Raw genomic sequence first — 22126 nt, 5'->3', positions numbered from 1 at the left:
AATTTAAAAAAAATTTAGCAGTTAAAACCAAGTCTCTAGACCACTCAGAAAGGGTGGGTCCCACCAGCAATCACCCAGACAGTGGGCCTCACAGGGAACTAAAAACGCGTATGTGTGTGTGACACTGTGTGTGTGTGTGTGTGTGTGACTGTGTGCGTGACTGTGTGTGTGTGTGTGTGTGACTGTGTGTGTGTGTGTGTGTGTGTGTCATCAGTGAATAAAACAAGTTTAATGTAAATGAAATGAAAGTTTAAAAAAACAGCAGCTTCAGTCAGTGAACTCACTCCAGAGTCTCCAGTCTACAATGTGGACCCTCCAGTCCAGAACACAGCAGCTTCACTCCTGAATCCTGCAGCTGGTTCCAGCTTAGGTCCAGTTTTCTCATGTGTGAGGGGTTGGACTTCAGAGCTGAGACCAGAGAAGAACAGCTGATCTCTGTCAAACTGCAGTCCCACAACCTGAATAAAGAATAAAACGTGAAACTTTAGAACAATGTGTGTGTGCGCTTGTCTGTGTGTGTGTTTGTGTTTAAGAAGTTTATTTTATTCATCAGTGACTAAAATGAGTTTAATGTAAATGAAATGAAAGTTTAAAAAAAAACAACAGCAGCTTCAGTCAGTGAACTCACCCCAGAGTCTCCAGTCTACAATGTGGACTCTCCAGTCCAGAATACAGCAGCTTCACTCCTGAATCCTGCAGCTGGTTCCCACTCAGGTCCAGGTCTCTCAGGTGTGAGGGGTTGGACTTCAGAGCTGAGACCAGAGAAGAACAGCTGATCTCTGTCAAACTGCAGCCCCACAACCTGAATAAAGAATAAAAGATGAGACTTTAGACCAGGGGTTTTCAACCTTTTGCAAGCTGGGCCCCCCCAAAGCTGGTTCATTGCAGTTGGGGCCCCCCCTCCCCTTCCTGGCGCCACCCCCACTACACCACCTGTTATGACCAGGCCTAGGGGAAAACCTGATCACAACATGCATAATGAGACTCCCTCTTCTCAACTCCCAAGAAAGCACCAGCAACAAGTCAAACAAACCATTTTACAGGTTTATTAAAATCAAGCACATCATGTCTGCTGGCAGTCTGGCTATGAGCGGTTTGAGGAAGTTCCCTGCAGCTGGGATGTTCAGGCCTCTTATTCAGGTTCCTTCCGGGCAGGACCAATCAGCTCCCAGGATCCACCTAGACTCACTCACACAGGTCAATCACTCAAAACTTGCACACCTGCAACCCTTCTCACACTCACATGCAGACACATACACACAGGGAAAAGCAGTCACGACCCTGGGGTTGTAACACATCCTTTGGATGGATGGATAGATGGATAGATGGATAGATAGATAGATAGATAGATAGATAGATAGATAGATAGATAGACAGCCCTAGGCTAGGTAATTCTTTTTAGGCCCACACTATTATTATTATTATTATTATTAGTATTATCATCACCATCATCATCATCAGTAGGCCTATTATCATTACTAGGCTATTGGTATAATTGGGAATTGGCACCAGACCTTTGATATGAATTTATGCTTTATTATTGTTATTATTACGAGGTCTAATAGTAGGAATATCATCTGCATTTTTTACAGAAGCTTGCAGGCGATGTTCATGTGAGACCTGAGCCTGCTTTGCCTTGCAAAGATCCTCAATTCTTGGGGTAATTCTTGCATTTCAACTACAAAAAAGTACCTACTTAATGTGGGCGGAGTCATCACTGCAGGGCTGAGTGAAACTGCGGTGACTTTGTTTTATACGCGACACACACACACACACACACACACCCGAGTGACTAGTGACTTTACACCAGTCCCTGTGACGGGACTCTGGCCAGTCAGCGGCCTGCAGTCTGACCAATCATCGCATAGTACCTGCTTAGTGCTTGGAACCTCGCAGGAGCAGGTACTAAAAATAGTACCTGGTACCAAAATGTCGCCATGAGGATGATTTATTTGTTTGTTATAATAATCCAACCACTTGCATTTAGACATGGGGGGAATTTTGGGGATTTTTTATTTGTTTTCCTTCCCATCCTGTAGCCTACTCGCGCCCCCCCGGGAGAGTGTCCACGAGAACCACTGCTTTAGACAACTACTTTGTGTGTGTGTGTGTGTGTGTGTGTAAGAAGTTTATTTTATTCATCAGTGAATAAAATGAGTTTAATGTAAATGAAATGAAAGTTTAAAAAAACAACAGCAGCTTCAGTCAGTGAACTCACCCCAGAGTCTCCAGTCTACAATGTGGACTCTCCAGTCCAGAACACAGCAGCTTCACTCCTGAATCCTGCAGCTGGTTCTGACTCAGGTTCAGGTCTCTCAGGTGTGAGGGGTTGGACTTCAGAGCTGAGACCAGAGAAGAACAGCTGATCTCTGTCAAACTGCAGCCCCTCAACCTGAATAAAGAATAAAAGTGTTTTGTTCAGCAGGTGAATTTTAATGTGTGAGTCAAATATCAGCTGTGAGGATGAAAATGTATCTGAACATTTTCTACAGTGTATTTAGAAAGCATGAGTCATGTGACTGTGAGACACACGAGTGTGTGAAGGTTCAGTTCAAGTGAACGTGAAGAATAAAGACGTTTGACGCAAAGAAACAGCAGCAAAATGACAAAGAAGTCACAGGTGAATTTCAACACAGCCTCACTTTTCACATCAAGTTCAACTCAATGAAATGAATCAATGATAAGAAGCAGAAACAGGTGGAGTCTGTGTGCAGGCTGTACACTGAGAGGTTCAATACTGCCCTCTACACTTCAAAGTCCTGAATCACACTTCTTCTCAACATCTTTACAATTCTATAGTTTACACTTGATTTGATTCTTTGATTCATCTGTGTTTAGTAAACCAGCTTAAAGGTGCATTACCACCACCTTTATTGCTGCAAAGAATTCTGGGACACGGTCGTCCGCCAAACATACACCAGATGACGAGTCATGTGACAGTTGGGACACGCCCACGTCACGGTGCTGTGACACATGTTGACAACATCTGGACCATGAGTCCACACTTGGAGGATCCAGCCTTATGAACTGAGACACAGCTGATTTGAAGACGAGAGGAAGCTCCTGTTTGTTTGTAAACAGTCACAGCTGTGACATCATCAACAACACTCATTCTGATTGGCTACATGTGAACGTGTCAGAGGAGAAAGTGGAAACATCAAGTTCAGTCAGAAAAGGTCAAAGCTGCGACTGACGTGAAAACTACAGCGACTGAAACACTTTAGAAAACAAAAAACACGTCAGCTGTGAAAAGATCCTGATTCTACATCTGAGGGAAGAAAAAGTGGAAACATGGAACAACCATCACTGATTCAACTCATGTGACAACATGAATGACTTTCAGTTGTGGATTAAACATCTGACATTTACAACAGTAACAGAGAGTCAGTGAACTCACCACAGAGTCTCCAGTCTGCAATGTGGACTCTCCAGTCCAGAACACAGCAGCTTCACTCCTGAATCCTGCATATAGTTCTGACTCAGGTCCAGGTCTCTCAGGTTTGAGGGGTTAGACTTCAGAGCTGAGACCAGAGAAGAACAGCTGATCTTTGTCAAATTGCAGCCACTCAACCTGAATAAAGAATGAAAAATTAGACTTTAGTTCCAAAGTTGCTGCTTGAAACCAGTAGTATTGTTATTATTATTAACATGATACTATAATTAAAGTGGGCCACACGGTGGTGTAGTGGTTAGCACTCTCGCCTTGCAGCAAGAAGACCCGGGTTCGAGCCCCGGTTGGTACAAGGGCCTTTCTGCATGGAGTTTGCATGTTCTCCCCGTGTGTGTGTGGGTTATCTCCGGGTTCTCCGGCTTCCTCCCACAGTCCAAAAACATGCAATGTGGGGATTAGGTAAATTGGACACTCTAAATTGACCATAGGAGTGAGTGTGAGAGTGAATGGTTGTTTGTCTGTCTCTGTATGTTGCCCTGCGATGGACTGGTGAACTGTCCAGGGTGTACCCCGCCTATCGCCCGATGTAGCTGAGATTGGCACATTACCCCCCGCGACCCTCTGGCAGAGGATAAAGCGGTAGATGCTGACTGACTATAATTAAAGTTGATATCAGTCTAATGTTTATGTCTCATTAATAGAACATCAATAACATTGTAGTTGTATAAAAATGTCATAAGTCCTGTTTAAACTTAGAAGCTGACACAACTGTTATATTTCTGCTCCTGGTCTCTCTCTTCTGTCTCTACCTCACCTCCCTCTTTCACTTTCTCTCCCCCTCCTCTCCTCTGTCCTCCATTTTGTCCTTTCACCACAATCGGTCGAGGCAGATGCTGCACATGTTTGAGTCTGGTTCTGTCACAGATTTTCTCTCCACTGCCCCCTAGTGTTTGTTCATTGTGTGAACTGTTGGTTTCTCTTGTCTTTCTGTCTTATCATGAACAGAGACTTGAGAGAATGTTGTGATTTGGTGTTTTCATTCAGTTCAAAACAAGAATCACAACCAGCTGACAAATCTTCACTTTCATCATTTAAAACATCTCCAGAAACAAATGAGAAGAATGAGAAGAACTAGCTCTTATTTGTACCAAAATGTTTAAATGCACTTATTGTAAGTCGCTTTGGATAAAAGCGTCTGCTAAATGACATGTAAAATGTAAAAAGAACTGACTTCTGTGTGTATTTGATAAACCAAACCATGAATCATCACTGACTGATGATGTTATTGATCATGTCTGAACTCACACAGCCTTTCTGCAGTTCCTCACAGCTGGAATCAGTCTCTGTTTCCCCTGGTATGATGTTCTGTACTTGCTCAGGTCCAACTCATCCAGATCCTCCTCAGACATCTGCAGCATGTAGGCCAGAGCTGAGCAGTGGATCTCAGAGAGTTTCTGTTCTCTGTTCTCTGACTTCATGAACTCTTGGATCTCCTGATGCACTGATTGGTCGTTCATCTCTGTCAGACAGTGGAAGATGTTGATGCTTCTATCAGGTGAGATGTTCTCTGTGTTCATCTTCTTCAGGTTCTCAGTAACCCTCTGGATGATTTCTGGACTGTTCTGAGTCTGACCCAGCAGAACTCCTAAGAGTCTGTGGTTGGACTCCAGACAGAGTCCATGAAGGAAGCGAACAAACAGGTCCAGGCGACCATTTTCACTTTGAAGGGATTTCTTCATGGCTGCTTTCAGGAACACATCCAGAGAAGTGTAACCATCATCATCATCTTCATCATCATCATCATCATCATCATCATCACCACCATCATCATCATCATCATCATCAACTTTTTTTCTGAGGAAGTCCTGCAGTACCTCTGTCTTCCTGTTGGTGAAACAGTGGAACATGTAGACTGCAGCCAGAAACTCCTGAACGCTCAGATGAACAAAGCAGTAGACTGATTTCTGGAAGATCACACTCTCACTTCTGAAGATCTCTGTACAAACTCCTGAGTACACTGAGGCCTCTGTCACACTTAGACCACACCGCTCCAGGTCTTCTTGGTAGAACATGATGTCTCCTTTCTGCAGATGTTCAAAGGCCAGCCTCCCCAGCTTCAGAAGAAAGTCCCTGTCGGCCTCCATCAGCTCCCGTGGACTTGTCTCACGTCCTTTATCGTACTTGTTCTTCTTCCTCTTGGTCTGAACCAGCAGGAAGTGTGAGTACAGGTCTGTCAGGGTCTTGGGCAGCTCTCCTCTCTGCTCTGTGGTCAACATGTGCTCCAGAACTGTAGCACTGATCCAGCAGAAGACTGGGACTTGACACATGATGTGGAGGCTCCTGGACGTCTTGATGTGTGAGATGATTCTGCTGGACAGATCTTCAGTTCTGGATCTCTTCCTGAAGTACTCGTCCTTCTGGTCGTCAGTGAAGCCTCGTACTTCTGTTACCCTGGCAACACATGTAGGAGGGATCTGATTGGCCGCTGCAGGTCGAGAAGTTATCCAGACGAGAGACGAGGGAAGCAGATTGCCCTGGATGAGGTTGGTCAGCAGCACGTTGACTGATGACCTGTGTGTGACGTCAGAAACCTGTGTCCTGCTGCTGAAGTCCAGTGAGAGTCTGCTTTCATCCAGGCCGTCAAAGATGAACAAAGGTTTACAGACAGCGAGCTCCTCTGCTCTGACCTTCTCTAATGTTGGATGGAAAACATGGAGCAGCGTGAGAAGACTGTGCTGCTGATCTCTGATCAGGTTCAGCTCCCTGAATGAGAGCATAATCAGCAGATTCACATCCTGGTTTTCCAAACCCTCGGCCCAGTCCAGAGTGAACTTCTGCACCGAGAAGGTTTTTCCAACGCCAGCGACGCCGTTGGTCAGGACGACTCTGATGCTCCCCTGCTGGTCAGGTAAGGCTTTAAAGATGTCGCAGCACTTGATGGGAGTATCCTGGACCGTCTTCTTCTTGGAGGTCATCTCCAGCTGCATCACCTCATGTTGAGTATTGACCTCTTCACTCTGTCCCTCTGTGATGTAGAGGTCAGTGAAGATCCTGTTCAGGAGGGTTCTACTTCCTGTTCCTTCAGTTCCTTCAGTCACGTGTTCAAATCTCCTCCTCAGACTGATCTTATGTTCATCTAGAACCTCCTGCAGACCAACATATGCTGAAAGACAAGAGACAAAGAATGTGAGCAGCTGAGGATTATTTTCATCAGTGTCATGTTTTTCTGTGACGTTGTTGTTTTATGTTGTTTGTTGTCAAATGAAAAACTACATTTTCACTGTAATGACTTGAATAACTTTATTCTGAAAGACTGACTCATTCTAGAAGAACTGTGATGATTGTGAAGGAAAGAGTATCATCTGCATACAAGAGAACAATCATGAGAGAAAAGCAGCAAAATGAAGGGAAACCTTCATTTCTTCAACCTGCAGGGGGCAGCAGAGAGTTAAACTCCATCATGGAGTTAACATGAGTCACATTTTTAACTTTTAAACTGTTTTCTCCTGTTTTTCCATTTCTAAAGTCTGCTAGTGCTGATGGGAGCTGCTCTCCTTATGAGTCTTACCAAAGATGCTCTGTGGTCCACGTCCTGTCCTGGGTCTTTTTCCACACTGGGGACAGCAGGAGTCTCCTGGTGGACCAGACTGGTCCCAGTATGAGGAGATGCAGCGTCTGCAGAACCAGTGACCGCAGCTGGTGGAGACTGGATCCTTCAGGACGTCCTGACACAGAGGACAGCGGGACGTCTGCTCGTCCACAGAAACAGCAAACTTGTCTCTGTGAAGACATTTCTTTATCACTGACACGTCGGGGACAGGTGGACATGTGTCTGTGGAGACATTTCTTTATCACTGACACGTCGGGGACAGGTGGACGTGTCTGTGGAGACATTTCTTTATCACTGACACGTCGGGGACAGGTGGACATGTGTCTGTGGAGACATTTCTTTATCACTGACATGTCAGGGACAGGTGGGCATGTCTCTGTGAAGGCATTTGTTTATTACTGACACGTCAGGGACAGGTGGACATGTCTCTGTGGAGACATTTCTTTATCACTGACATGTCGGGGACAGGTGGACATGTGTCTGTGGAGACATTTCTTTATCACTAACACGTCGGGGACAGGTGGACATGTGTCTGTGGAGACATTTCTTTATCACTGACACGTCTGGGACAGGTGGACATGTCTCTGTGAAGACATTTCTTTATCACTGACACGTCAGGGACAGGAGGACATGTGTCTGTGAAGACATTTCTTTATCACTAACATGTCGGGGACAGGTGGACATGTGTCTGTGGAGACATTTCTTTATCACTGACACGTCAGGGACAGGTGGACATGTGTCTGTGGAGACATTTCTTTATCACTGACACGTCGGGGACAGGTGGACATGTCTCTGTGAAGACATTTCTTTATCACTGACACGTCAGGGACAGGAGGACATGTGTCTGTGAAGACATTTCTTTATCACTAACATGTCGGGGACAGGTGGACATGTGTCTGTGGAGACATTTCTTTATCACTGACACGTCAGGGACAGGTGGACATGTCTCTGTGAAGACATCCTTACAGCTTTGTCTCACAGTGGTTCTGATGGACTGTTGTAAAGGTCTAACCCTGAGGCTCATCCTCACACTCTCTCTGACTCGTCAATGGTTTGACTCATTGATCCGTTTCATCAGATTCTGAATCAGTTCAGTTCAGTCTGTTGCTCACACACACATTTAGTTCTTCTTCCTTCACAAAAGTCCAGTCAAATTCAATTTGAACCACAAATAAAAGAAATGAGCTGTTGATGTGAAGCTGCTTTCAGAGCTGCTCTGAAGTTTGGACGTTTCCCTCCAACAGATGGAGGTTATTTCTTATCTTAATTCAAGAGCATATCATATTGATTTGAGAGCATTATTTATTGAGTCTCTTACTTTGTCTCTGAGGCTCCAGGTTCATGACTGAAGGTTAAAGGTGTGTCCATAGACTCATCACTCTTCACAGACAGACCGCTGGGTCCTGGAGACTCTGCTCTCTGTCTCTGGTTCTGACCTCTGCAAACACAAACATCACATGATCACTGATGATGGTCTTTGTTTAGACACTTTGATCACAAACAGATTTCAGGTTTACAGCCTGTGGTCGCTGATCTTTGTGTAAAGAATGATCCTCTACAGCACAGGTGCCAAACTGGCGGCCTGCGGGCCATATGTGGCCCCTCAATTGATTACATGCGGTCCCCCCACTGAAATATCATGTTATAATACAAATATGGCCCACGACCTCACCTTGTTTTAAACACAGTGTGTAGCTGAGGCACAGCTGCCAGTGAGGTGATAGAATATATGTTTTTAGAACAGTAATAATAAGACATTCGCTCATAATGATCACATTATTAAATTTATGACATACAACATTCAATTACATATATAAATAAGCTTGTTAGGGACCGAGCCACGAATGGCAGTGGCTGAAACGGCTCCTGGCACAAATTTGTGTGATGAAACCATTGTTATCCTTCTTCTTATTATTATTATGTCATTATTATTATTATTGTTATTATTATTATCATCAGTGTTATTATTATTATTGTTGTTATCATCATTATTATTATTATCATTATAATATGTATTATTATCATTATTATTATTATTATTATCATGAAAGGTGAAAAGTTGTCAAAAGGTTTGGTGGATTCAAAAGTGAGGTCAGGGAACTGCTGCACTCCCTGACTCCCCATCATCAGTCCTAGTTTGATGGTTTCATTACAGTTGTCCACTGTTGAACTGTGCCCTCAGTTATTCTTTGTTTATTTGTATTGATTGTTTATTGATGTTGGGCAAACTTCATGTGTGAAAGTGACGAGCCACCTGTGATACTGAGCGTGTCCAATCAAAGCTGCGTCTGATTGCAGTTCATGAGCGTGGAGCAGAGTGATGGAGAAGAGCGTCTTCTTTCTTTTCCTTTAAGTTCGTGCTGATCTGTGTTCGCCACGTGTCGCCGCTGTATGACCTTGCTCTGCCGACATCCACGTTATTATTTGCGTCATTTGAAATAAATGTGTATTTGATATGAACAGATTGATTTTGCATCATAAACAGTATCACAAAGTATACGTGTGATATCATGATGCAAGATTGTGTTTTAACTTGAAGCTCGTGCTACTGAACACTTGTTTTTTGACGACTCTATGTTCCGTAGTCCGGCCCCCTCTTGACCAGAATAGACGCTCATTGGCCCCCAGGTCATTAGAGTGTGACGGCCCTGCTCTACAGGTACAGTCAGCATTTAGACATGACGGTAGTCAGAAATCTACAGGACCTGATGGTTTCTCAGCCTCTGTGCTAAAAAACTGCTCTCCTGAACTTCATGATGCTTTCTGTGCAATCTTTGAAAAACTGACAGAGAATCCTGTTGTTCCAGAGCTATGGAAGCGTTCTATTATCATTCCTGTGCTGAAGCTCTCATGTCCGGCTGAAAACAACACAAACAAGTACAGGAAATACAGTGTTTCCAAAGAGTTATGGTCAATATGATCAAGCCTGCTATTTCTCAACATTTAGACAAAGATCAATACAATGGATGTCATCATGATGACGTGCAGTGAGTCATGTGACCCAAGGACAACTGCAGCTGGTTTAAAAACTCACAGCTGATGACAAATGACTTTGATGTAGTTGTAGAACCAATCACATGAATCTTTCTAGTGACTTTTTCACTCACTTCTAGTTGAGTTTTCCACTCGTTTCTGGTGTTTTTTGCATTTGTGTTTAGCGCACAACAAAGTCTGTTGTTGTCTTGTTGTCAGTGCATTGTTACAAGTTTTCTCAGGATAAAAGTTTTTATGACGGTAAAACAGCTGTGTGTGTGTGTGTGTGTGTGTGTGTGTGATACTGTCTTTGTGAGGACACAGGTTTGGTTGTGACTTCTTCACAGGACAAAGTGTCTCTTACTTTGTCTCTGAGGCTCCAGGTTCACGACTGAACTTTAAAGGTTTGTCCATAGACTCATCACTCTTCACAGACAGACCGCTGGGTCCTGGAGACTCTGCTCTCTGTCTCTGGTTCTGACCTCTGCAAACACAAACATCACATGATCACTGATGATGGTCTTTGTTTAGACACTTTGATCACAAAGCAGCCTCAGTGTCAGTGTGACCTCCAGAGTCTGGAGTGAAGGGAATGATTTCAGGTTTACAGCCTGTGGTCGCTGATCTTTGTGTAAAGACTGATCCTCTACAGCAGCGGTCCTCAACCCCCGGGCCGCGGACCGGTTTAATGTCAGACAATATTTTCAGGACCGGCCTTTAATACAAAAATAAATAAATAAATAAATATATAAAAAAAAAAAAAAAAAAAAAAATGATACGACCAGCATAAAAACTGGTCTTTTTTAAATAGTGTGTGTGAATCCACTGTGTATGTGTGTTATTAGCAGCGTCCTCGTAACATCGCACCAACGATACTGCACAGACCGGCTGGGGGAAAAATGGCCGAGTCCATCAACCAGTTGCGGATGCTGCCGCTGACCAAAGGACAAATGTGAAGTCCCGTCTGTTCATTGCGCAGCAGCGGTAACGGAGGACCCAGATGACGCGAGCCAGGAGACGGGTGCTTCGTCAACAGCAGCAGCAGCAGCAGCAGCAGCACCCGCTCACCCTGCTTCACACAGATAGGATGTTGCTGTTGTGGTGATCTCAGGGTTTTCTGTCATGACTTTAATCCACAACACCGGCAAAGTTATTGTCTCAAACATACTTTTAATGCCGCCGTCATTTTGCCATCTCCAGCAGTTGATCTTCTTCTTCGACCGTGACATGTGACCGAGGCAAGCATGTTGACATGTGTCAAGAGTGAGTCATAGACAGATGTGGCGAGAGAATGGTTCACAATCTGATAATAAATAAAACGGAAATAATGGAAGTTATGTATTCTTTCTCTGCAGCCCGGTACCAATTGACCCACGGACTGGTACCGGTCCGCGACCCGGGGGTTGAGGACCACTGCTCTACAGGTACAGTCAGCATTTAGAGTGCACAAGAGTGAGAGTGTGATGTTCTCTTGTTGTCAGTGCATGAGTCTCTTACTTTGTCTCTGAGGCTCCAGGTTCATGACTGAAGGTTAAAGGTGTTCCCATAGAACAGTCACTCTTCACAGACAGACCGCTGGGTCCTGGAGACTCTGCTCTGTCCTTGTCTTCCTCCACACAACCACTCATCTGCTGGACTTCAGTCATTCTGAGACACACACACACACACACACACACACACAGACACACACACACAGGTTGATCACAGATTTACTGATGCAGAAATGGAGAAGATGTGTGTCTCTACCTCATCTCCCTCTTGGCCGTTTCTCCCCCCTTTCTGTCCCCCATTTTCCTTTCACCCCAACCAGTCGAGGCAGATGACCGCACATCTCTGAGTCTGGTTCTGTCAGAGATTTCTTCTTCTGTTAAGAGGGAGTTTTTTCTCTCCACTGATGCCTAGTGTTTGCTCATTGTGTGAACTATTGTGTTTCTCTGCTCTCCTTGATGTTGTCGATGTACAGACCTGAGATCATGTACTGTATGTTATGATTTGGCGCTATACAAATAAAATTCAATTGAATAAACCGTCCCAATATACAGATTTACAGAGAATAACTTGTTTTATAGTGTAAAGTGTAAACCTCATATATAAAAAGCACGTCTTCTCTTTGTTGTTGTCATGAGTTTGTGCAAATGAGCTCCTCACTGACTTATCACTGCTCCACTGAAAGCATCATATTGAAAGCACTTTAAAGAGTTACCTCTCAGTTTGAGTGGAAAATCTCCTTCATGTTTCCTGGAGGACGTCTGATGTGGATCTGTGTTCAGTCCAGTGATCACACGAGAGAAAACTGTAACACATCAGGAGTTTTCTGTCAGAGAAGGTGTTTTATGAAACCTGCTGTTCATGTCACTTACATATTTGTGCCAGTAGATGGTGCTAGGCTACTCTGTATGTGACTGAAGGGCTGTTGTCTGCATTCAAGTCAGCTGATGAGCTCAGTTTTGAGAGCACTGGTCAAATTAGATCCTGGATTACTTATTAACTGCATATTTGTTCATCAAGTACTAAGTACAATTACATTTAAATCGTAAATGTGGATTTGATACCACTTCAAAAAAAGAATAACCTCAGTTTTGTTCAAGTCAACTTTGACCCTGGATTACTCCAAAAGTTCACAGTAAAAGCACTTAATCCGATTTTAGTGCATTAAGCACTTATAGTACTTATAGTACTTATAGTACTTAAACCTACGAAATCAAGTCATTATTTTGATCAAAATACGAATATATGACATTATTATTTCACTTTTAATCCAAATGATCATTTACAATCGTTCATTTAATCTCATTTAACATTGTGTTCGCGTTTGAAGGGACTTTATGTTTCGGTTTGGACGCTTGAGTAGAATTGACATAAAGATGAAAACATGACGTCACATTTAGGAAAAACAAAAGACGACTGACTGGAGTTATGACAGGCTGGAAGTTTCCATTCTAATCTGTCAGGATTAAGCAGTACATATACTTCATGACTGTACTTAAGTACACATTCCACGTATTTGTACTTTACTTTGTTATTTCTAGCAACTTTGACTACATTTTATATCAGAAATGATTTTTGATACTCAAGTAGAGTAAATGTCAAACTTTAAGACTTTTACTCAAGTATCATTTTAAGGTACTTCACTCACACGCACTAAATCATCATATATCATCATATATCATCATATATTATCATCATAATCACGTCAACACTCACCAGTCTGTCTTCGTGCTGCGCAGTTAAAATGGCGACTGAAGCAAAGTTACAGTTACTTTCACTTTCTAGGTCCAGCTGCAGACCCGCAGACCACTCAACGACACACCCCCTCACACTCTACGACACACCCCTCACACTACACGACACTCTGATTGGGTCACAGAAGAGACTGCGTCTGAAACGTGATGACGTTTAACAACGTGATAACGTCTACTTTTATTGAAACTTTATTTACACACGCGTATTTCATAGACACTTGTTGACAAGAAACTTTTATCCCGGTGTGCGACAGGAATAGAGAAGAATAAATACTCGTGTTGACTTTTATGAACACAGAAATGTACTTTCTGTGAAATTTGTGAATAATTAATGTCACTTTGTAAACTATGCAATGTTATAGCCAAACTGCTAAAATATATAAATGCCGATTGGAAAAGTTATTTCAACGTCGTTTCGATCCTGTGCCTTCAATCATACAGAGGTGAGGTATCAGACACTGACACTGATTTGTAGACTACATGTTTTAAATGACTGCATATGTCTCCTTTTAACACATGGTTACTGTCCAACACAATCTTAAATCTTAATCATTGATCGATGTCCCTGCAGCTCTTCAATTTCCTTCGGGATCAATAAAGTATCTATCTATCTATCTATCTATCTATCTATGTAAGAGACATACAGGCTGAAGATGAGCAGCACGGTGTGTTAGAGAGTGTGTGTGTGTTGCAGAGGGCGTGGTTCACCTGGGAGTGGGCGTGTGCACGGTGCGGAAGTGTGTGTGCGTAAAGGTGGGCACTCACCGGTGACGCAGAGAGAGAGAGAGAGTCAGGGTTGGGAGTAGCCGTAATTTTTGTTGACCGCTACCGCTACTCATTCATTCATTTATCACCCTTTTTTCCTGTTTAATCCGCCAGTCTCATTTTACGTTTATCCATCCTTGCTGCGCTGTGATAGCTCTGTGCTGTTTTGTTACAATAAATGCACCTAAGCATATTTGGATCTCAGCGTATCTTTATCATAATCTACTATAGCGCGTCATAAATCTACGTACCTGAGGACCCAAACCTCATATACTCTCAGCGGCTATAAGGTTTGTGTTTGGAAGCCGCAACATTTTGTCAACAAAAAATGGCTTGGCGTTTAATGAAAATCATCAAGCCGCATCAAAGAACCAAGTCGTCCCGCACCGACTAGCCCGAGAACAAAGGAGCCACAGCTAAGTGCCACACCACGCCAAACATTTACCTGGGAACAGGTAGGCCTGAACCTGTTAATGTTTGTGGATTAAGGAATCCGCTTCGATTGGAATGCATTGAGTCAAATGAGGACAATGTATTAAATGGATACGCTGGTTGCATTGGCGCATTGATGGTGGCGCATATTCTCCGTGCTTTTATGGATTGTGATGTCGGGACTTTGTGGCATGTGGCGGCTGATGTTGTCTAAAGACCTACTGCTTGTTGAAATGCTTGGATCGAATCCGCTCTGTCAATGAATTTAAATACCATGTCTATGGATGGATTTGAATACGCTCTTGAATGAAATGTGATTGTGTTGCTTCATACAAAAATACAATCTAACGAAAATGAGTCAAATAAACGCTGATGCTGAATGTTCAAACATGGAACGTGAAAAGAGGGAAATCAAACTGACGGCCAAAGCAATGGAAAATAAAATCGAACGGTTGCAGCATGAGCGCAAAAGTGCCGTTAATAAAATCAAAGAGCTTATTCCGCAAATAAAAACGCACATGAAATCAAAAGAAAATGTAACTGAAATCCCCTCACAACTGAATAACTTGAATGCACTGTGTAAAAAGGCCACTGACCTGCACAACGAAGTATTGCAACTTCTTCCTGATGATGAACATAAAAAACAAAAAGAGTGGTTTTCTAGCATTATGGATTACAGTGATGCGTTCAAGGAACAAGTGGAAAAATGGATAAAGGAAAATCCGCATGAAAACTCAAATGAATTACCACTACAGACAAATACTTCTGAGCAACCAACAAAGGAAATAAATTATGCAGAACAAATTCCTGTCGAAAAAAGTAAGGATTTGTCTGTTGCTGACCCTCCAGTATCTGTTTCCACTGGACAAGATCCTCAGGATGAACTACAGCCCTGTGACAGCATCTCAAATGCAACCAAGAAATCACGCTCACATCATTCCTCATCCTTGGCTTCACGCTCATCTGCTCGCTTAAAAACTGAAACAAATCTTGCAATTTTGGCAATAAAACAAAAGGCATTAAAGGAAAAACATGCATTGGATGAAGAGGAGTTAAAGCTACACAAAAGAAGAGAACAGCTTTTACTGGAGAATGAAATCGCTGAGGAAATGGCAAAACTAAGTGTTATAAAATCACAAAGCAGTGTTGGCAGTAAATCAAAGTCAAAGGTTTCAGATGGGATGAACTCATACTATGAAAAGACATGCTCAAAACAACAACTTAACAACAATGCTATGGAATTTGTCCCATCACTGCCAGTTAAACTAAAATCCAACGCAATTGAAACCACACAGACAGTTGTGAAGCCTAAAGTCACTCACTTATCTGACATAAAACATCTCCCAGGTCCTTCTTACATGCTCCAACGTTATCTAACCATTCCTGAAGATCCTGTGACCAATGTTACACAAACTGATGCATCACAAAATGACAGTGTGCTGGACATAATGAGAAAACAAAATGAAATTTCAACACTCTTGATGCAACAACAATGCCTCTCAGCACTCCCAAAAAGGGAAATTCCCATTTTCGATGGTAACCCACTCAAATACCATTCGTTTATTAAAGCATTTGAAAATGGAGTTGAGCGAAACACCAGTAACAACTGTGACAGACTCTACTTCCTTGAACAATACACCAAAGGGCATGCAAAGGGACTAGTGAGGAGCTGTCAGCACATTGAGTCGAGTAGAGGATATGTGAAGGCAAAGGCTCTATTGAAAGAGCACTATGGCAATGAGCAAAAGGTGGCAGCAGCATACATGGAGAGAGCTTTGTCATGGCCCACTATTAAAACAGAAGATGTGAAAGCCCTCCAGGAGTACGGCCTCTTTCTGCGTGGATGCTGCAACGCTTTGGAGGATGTGCAGTATTTAAGTGATCTGGACACACCCACAAACATGGTGGAAATCATTAAAAAACTGCCGTACAAACTCCGAGACCGCTGGAGGTGCGACGCATGTGACCTGCAGGAAAGGTACAATAGGAGAGCAAGGTTTGTGGATATTGCCAACTTTGTTGAAAAACAGGTAAAAATCTTGACAGACCCTGTGTTTGGAAACATTCAGGACACTGTTATAACAACTAAACAAATGAAACACAAACCTCCCCCTCGCTCCAGCATCAGAGGAACCAGCTTCGCTACCACAGTGAATCGTGTGGAGAGAACAGCTCAACCTGTGAAAGCTACATACATAAAACCACCAGCCAAGAAGATCTGTCCCTGCTGCACTGGAGGACACACATTGGATGTGTGTGCGCGGTTGGAAAAAATGGCACACAAAGAGAAAATTGACTTCCTGAAGGAAAATGGTGCTTGTTTTCGCTGCCTGTGTATAGGACACATAAGCAAAAATTGCCAAAGGAAGATTTCCTGCTCGAAGTGTGGCCTAAGACATCCAACTGTGCTCCATAAGGATAGTGTGGCAACGGCAGAACCAGCTGAGAGAAGCATCCAGGTTACAGTGGACGACACCTTGGTTTCCAGTGGGCTTACAGGGGCTGGTGAGATGGATTGCAAGCTTCCTATCGTGCCGATCCAAGTGAAGGCGAAGAAGGGCAATAAAATCATTCTCACATACGCCTTTTTGGACCAGGGAAGTACTGCGGTGTTCTGTACTGAGAGTCTGAAGCAGAAGCTCAATTTGTCTGGGAAGAGAGCCAACATTCTTCTCAGGACCATGGGGCAGGAGAAGGTGGTCAGTAGCTACATTGTGCCAGAGCTGGAGGTGGCAGCACTTGAAGATGACAGCTTCATTGAGTTGCCAAAAGCATATACTCAGTTGTCAATGCCAGTCCACAAAGCAAACATACCCACAAATAAGGATCTGACAAGGTGGCCATATTTAAAACACATCTCCTTACCACAGATTGAGGCTGGAATTGAGTTGCTGATTGGAACGAATGTTCCACGAGCCATGGAACCGCTGGAAGTTATCCGCAGTGAGCACAATGGACCCTACGCTATAAGGACGGCGCTGGGCTGGACGGTAAATGGACCACTGACAGGAAACGGTGGAGAGGCCAATTACTGTGAGCAGCCAGTAACTGTGAACCGTGTGTCCATTGTAAATTTGGATGAACTGTGGCAACAGCAATTTAAGATGGACTTTCCAGAATCTGCTGTGGAGGAACAAGTGGGTCTGTCCAGGGAAGACCTGAGGTTCATGGACATGGTCACAAAGTCAGCCAAACATGTCAATGGTCACTACCAGGTCGCCCTGCCTTTGAAAAATCCAAACGTCAGCATGCCAAATAACAGGAAAGTGGTGGAACAGCGTCAAAACCATCTGAAGAGGAGGCTCCAGAGGGATCCAGTGTTTTACAGGGAGTATAACACCTTTATTAACGATCTACTTGGTAAAGGTTATGCTGAAAAGGTTCCTGATGCAGAGCTGGAAAGAAGTGATGGCAGGGTCTGGTACATACCGCACCATGGTGTCTACCACCCGACAAAGGGAAAGCTCAGAGTTGTTTTTGATTGTGGTGCCAGTTACAAAGGACAATCTCTGAATGAAGAGCTGTTGCAAGGGCCCGATCTAACCAGCTCACTGATTGGAGTTGTGACCAGGTTCAGGAGGGAACCTGTGGTCATAATGGCTGACATAGAAGCTATGTTTCACCAGGTGCAAGTGCCCCCAGATGATGCTGATCTGCTGCGATTCCTCTGGTGGTCACAAGGAGACTTGAACCAAGCACCATGTGAATACAGGATGAAGGTACATCTTTTCGGAGCTACATCCTCCCCTAGCTGCGCCAACTTTTCCCTCAGGAAATGTGCAGAGGATTTTGGACATGAGCATAAGGAGGAGACAGTGGACAAGCTGCAGCACTGCTTTTATGTGGACGATTGTTTGGTGGCAGTTGCAACAGAGGAGGAGGCACTGATCCTCTGTCATGAGCTCATGTCTCTGTGCGCTAAAGGGGGATTCTGTTTGACCAAGTGGCACAGTAACAGATCTGAAGTGCTCAAGACCATCCCAGGGCCCCGCAGAGCTAAAGGCATGGAGCAGTTGGACCTGGACCGGGAGTTTGTGCCCATTGAAAGAGTGCTGGGTGTAGAATGGTGTATCAAGTCAGACAATTTTAAATTCAAAATTGTATGGAAGGACAGACCACTCAACCGCAGAGGCATCCTTTCTACTGTAAGCTCCATTTATGACCCTCTGGGCATGTTAAGTCCCCTTGTTCTGACAGCAAAAAGGATCTTGAGGGATTTGTGCAGAAGAGGAGTTGGTTGGGATGATCCCATACCAGAGACTGTCTCCAAAGAGTGGCTTAAGTGGGTGCAAGGGCTCCACCTACTGGACAACTTTGAGTTGCCCAGATGTCTAAAACCTCTGGAGTTTGGAGATGTTATTACTGCACAACTACACCATTTCTGCGATGCTTCTGAGGAAGGCTATGGTACAGTCACTTACCTGCTGTTACAGAATGAGCACCTCCAAATGCACAGTGCTTTCATTATGGGAAAGGCTTGTGTTGCTCCACTGAAGACAGTTACAATTCCAAGAATGGAACTGATTGCTGCAACAATGGCCAGTCGCATGGATGTCCTGTGGAAGAAAGAACTACACATGAGTCTTCAGGAATCTGTGTTTTGGACTGATAGTGCTTCTGTGCTGAAATACATTAACAACGAAAGCTCCAGATTTAAGGTGTTTGTTGCCAATCGTGTTTCGGAGATCCTGAAATCATCTCACCCCGCTCAGTGGAGGTACGTGGATACAGCTTTAAATCCAGCAGACGCAGCATCCAGAGGGCTCAAAGTGGAGGCATTTCTGAAGGACAGACTCTGGTTAACAGGACCTCCGTTTCTTTGCCAACCTGAAACAGAATGGCCTGTGAACCCTGAGCCTGTGAGTCATCTCCCCCAGGACGATCCAGAGGTGAAGAAAACTGCTGTTGTCAATGCTGTACAAGCTGAAGAGGATCCCACTACTCACCTGATCCATCATTATTCCTCGTGGATCCGATTAAAGAAAGCTGTGGCGTGGTGGCTGAAATACAAGGAATGGTTGTCGTCCTGTATCAGGAAGAGAAAAAGGCTAATAGCCAATCAGAGTGAAGAGAGAATGCAGCAACAGAGAATGATGGAGCAGGAAAGGTGCACATTTAAAGGTGCAGCTGTTCTGGGAGCTCCTACAGTGGAGGACATTGACAAGGCTGAGCTGGCCATAATTCAGTTTTGCCAGAAGAGAAAGTTTTTTGAGGAGCTCTCGTGTCTGGAAAAGGGACAAAATGTCAAGAAAAATAGTCACCTGCACAAATTGTGTCCAAGGCTGGAGGATGGAGTCTTGCGTGTGGGAGGACGGCTTAGCAAAGCAGCACTGCCTTTGGAGTCTAAGCATCCTATCATTCTGGCAAAAGACCTTCATATTTCTACCCTGCTGCTGAGAAATATACATCAAGAGGTAGGACACAGCGGCCGCAACCACATGTTGTCCAAGCTCAGGGAGAAATACTGGATGACAGGAGCAAGTACTGCCATTAGGAGAGTTCTGTCCAAGTGCACCATCTGCAGAAGACTTAATGCCACTCCAGTTTGCCAGCAGATGGCAGACTTGCCCACAGACCGACTCAAGCCTGATGAACCTCCATTCACATGTGTAGGGGTTGATTATTTTGGACCCATCGAAGTGAGGAGCAGGAGGAGTACAGTGAAGAGGTATGGTGTCCTATTTACCTGTCTTGTATTGAGAGCTATTCACATCGAGGTGGCACCTTCTCTGGACACTGACTCCTTCATAAATGCACTAAGGCGTTTTATAGCCAGAAGAGGACAGGTCCGCGAGCTGCGCTCTGATAATGGGACAAATTTTGTGGGTGCAGAACGTGAGCTAAAAACAACGATTGCGCAGTGGAACCAGGCACAGGTGCATGATGTGTTACTTCAAAAGGGCATTAAGTGGACGTTCAACCCCCCTGCTGGATCACATCATGGAGGAGTGTGGGAAAGGCTTATTAGATCGGTGAGGAAAGTCCTGAACTCCACTCTCAAAGTACAACGCTTGGATGAGGAGGGACTCCACACAGTTCTTTGCGAAGTGGAAGCCATTATTAACAGCAGGCCCATCACCAAGGCCTCCACAGATCCTAACGACCTGGAAGCACTGACGCCGAACCATCTGTTACTGCTTAAAAACCAGCCTTCATTACCACCTGGAGAGTTCCAAGCAGCAGACCTGTACGCACAGAGAAGATGGAGACAAGTCCAGTACATATCTGATCTGTTCTGGAAGCGCTGGACAAAGGAGTACCTGCCTCTGTTACAGGAACGACAGAGATGGACTGGAGTCCAGAGAAACCTTGTCGCAGGAGATCTAGTTTTGCTAATGGACAGTACTGCACCTCGTAATTCTTGGATTATGGGACGTGTCTTGCAAACTTTTCCAGATCGCAAGGGATTTGTGCGTCAAATTCGGATTAAGACAAGAACCAGTTGCTTGGACAGACCCATATCCAAGGTGTGTTTGTTGCTGGAGAAGGAGGAGGCAGCATGAGGATGTTGCTGACCTCTATATGGACTTTGTGTTTTCGGACGTCAGATGGACTTTGCACTAATCGGTCATGACGACCAGAAGAAGGAATATTCGTTGTAATGACTTCATGGACTTGAGCAATTTATTAGACATTTTTGCATTATCGTTGAAATTGATATGATGATTTATTATGTCTCCTATTGTGTTTTGAAATGTGAATTATTATGTGAGACCTAATAATTAGGGGCTGGTGTGTAAGAGACATACAGGCTGAAGATGAGCAGCACGGTGTGTTAGAGAGTGTGTGTGTGTTGCAGAGGGCGTGGTTCACCTGGGAGTGGGCGTGTGCACGGTGCGGAAGTGTGTGTGCGTAAAGGTGGGCACTCACCGGTGACGCAGAGAGAGAGAGAGAGTCAGGGTTGGGAGTAGCCGTAATTTTTGTTGACCGCTACCGCTACTCATTCATTCATTTATCACCCTTTTTTCCTGTTTAATCCGCCAGTCTCATTTTACGTTTATCCATCCTTGCTGCGCTGTGATAGCTCTGTGCTGTTTTGTTACAATAAATGCACCTAAGCATATTTGGATCTCAGCGTATCTTTATCATAATCTACTATAGCGCGTCATAAATCTACGTACCTGAGGACCCAAACCTCATATACTCTCAGCGGCTATAAGGTTTGTGTTTGGAAGCCGCAACAATCTATCTATCTATCTAAGACGTGGACACACGTGGAACTGAGTTTGACTCCAGGTAAACTGATCATTTAGGAAACTGTTAATCCAGTTTTCACAACAGTTTATATCCCAAAATGTATGTGAGTGTCATTAATGACTTCATTATTTTGTTATATCATTTTGTCTCATCAGCGAGATAACTCAGCTTCAGAGCCACAGGTCCAAGGAAGCAAGACTCAAACTGGAAAGCCTTATTATTTACATTTATTGTTCCTAACAGTATGATCATAAGTCTGCGGGTTTTCTGGCCTGAATTGATTTGAATATTTTCTGATCGTTATATGAATGTAATTTCAATCTAAGAAGGATTTTAATATAACGATAACAGTGAATTGAACACATACTACTCTAAGGTGTAAAATAGTATCAGACAAAAAACATCCAACATAATAAATTAAATATCATTGAAATAAGAGGAAAATTCAATCAATAAATCCCTTCAATTTAACTGGGATTAAAGGCTTTAATGAACAAAAGGTGTTTATAACACTTG

The 22126-nt window shown here is 43.8% G+C and overlaps 1 protein-coding gene and 1 long non-coding RNA gene across 3 annotated transcripts in view; both read right to left on the bottom strand.

Moving 5' to 3' along the window:
- Window positions 1-22126, bottom strand: part of LOC131460541 (NACHT, LRR and PYD domains-containing protein 12-like) — a 216418-nt gene that overhangs the window by 7164 nt on the left and 187128 nt on the right. The window contains exons 21-24 of one of the 2 annotated variants that reach the window (XM_058631137.1): window positions 3398-3571; window positions 2219-2392; window positions 629-802; window positions 285-458 (exon numbers count right to left, since the gene is read on the bottom strand). In XM_058631137.1, coding sequence (XP_058487120.1) covers window positions 285-458; window positions 629-802; window positions 2219-2392; window positions 3398-3571 — 696 coding nt within the window. The remainder of the gene's footprint in view (window positions 1-284; window positions 459-628; window positions 803-2218; window positions 2393-3397; window positions 3572-22126) is intronic. The other variant, XM_058631138.1, reaches the window with a different exon arrangement.
- LOC131460567 (uncharacterized) lies at window positions 11017-11553 on the bottom strand. The gene is made up of 3 exons (XR_009240397.1): window positions 11472-11553; window positions 11143-11277; window positions 11017-11046 (listed from the first exon to the last, which is right to left on the bottom strand). It is a non-coding gene; the product is annotated as an uncharacterized LOC131460567 (long non-coding RNA).

The sequence above is a fragment of the Solea solea genome, chromosome 6 (assembly GCF_958295425.1).
Source record: "Solea solea chromosome 6, fSolSol10.1, whole genome shotgun sequence".
NCBI lineage: Eukaryota > Metazoa > Chordata > Actinopteri > Pleuronectiformes > Soleidae > Solea > Solea solea.
The sequence above is the reverse complement of the archived record's forward strand: the minus strand, read 5'-3'. Positions and strand labels throughout refer to the sequence as shown.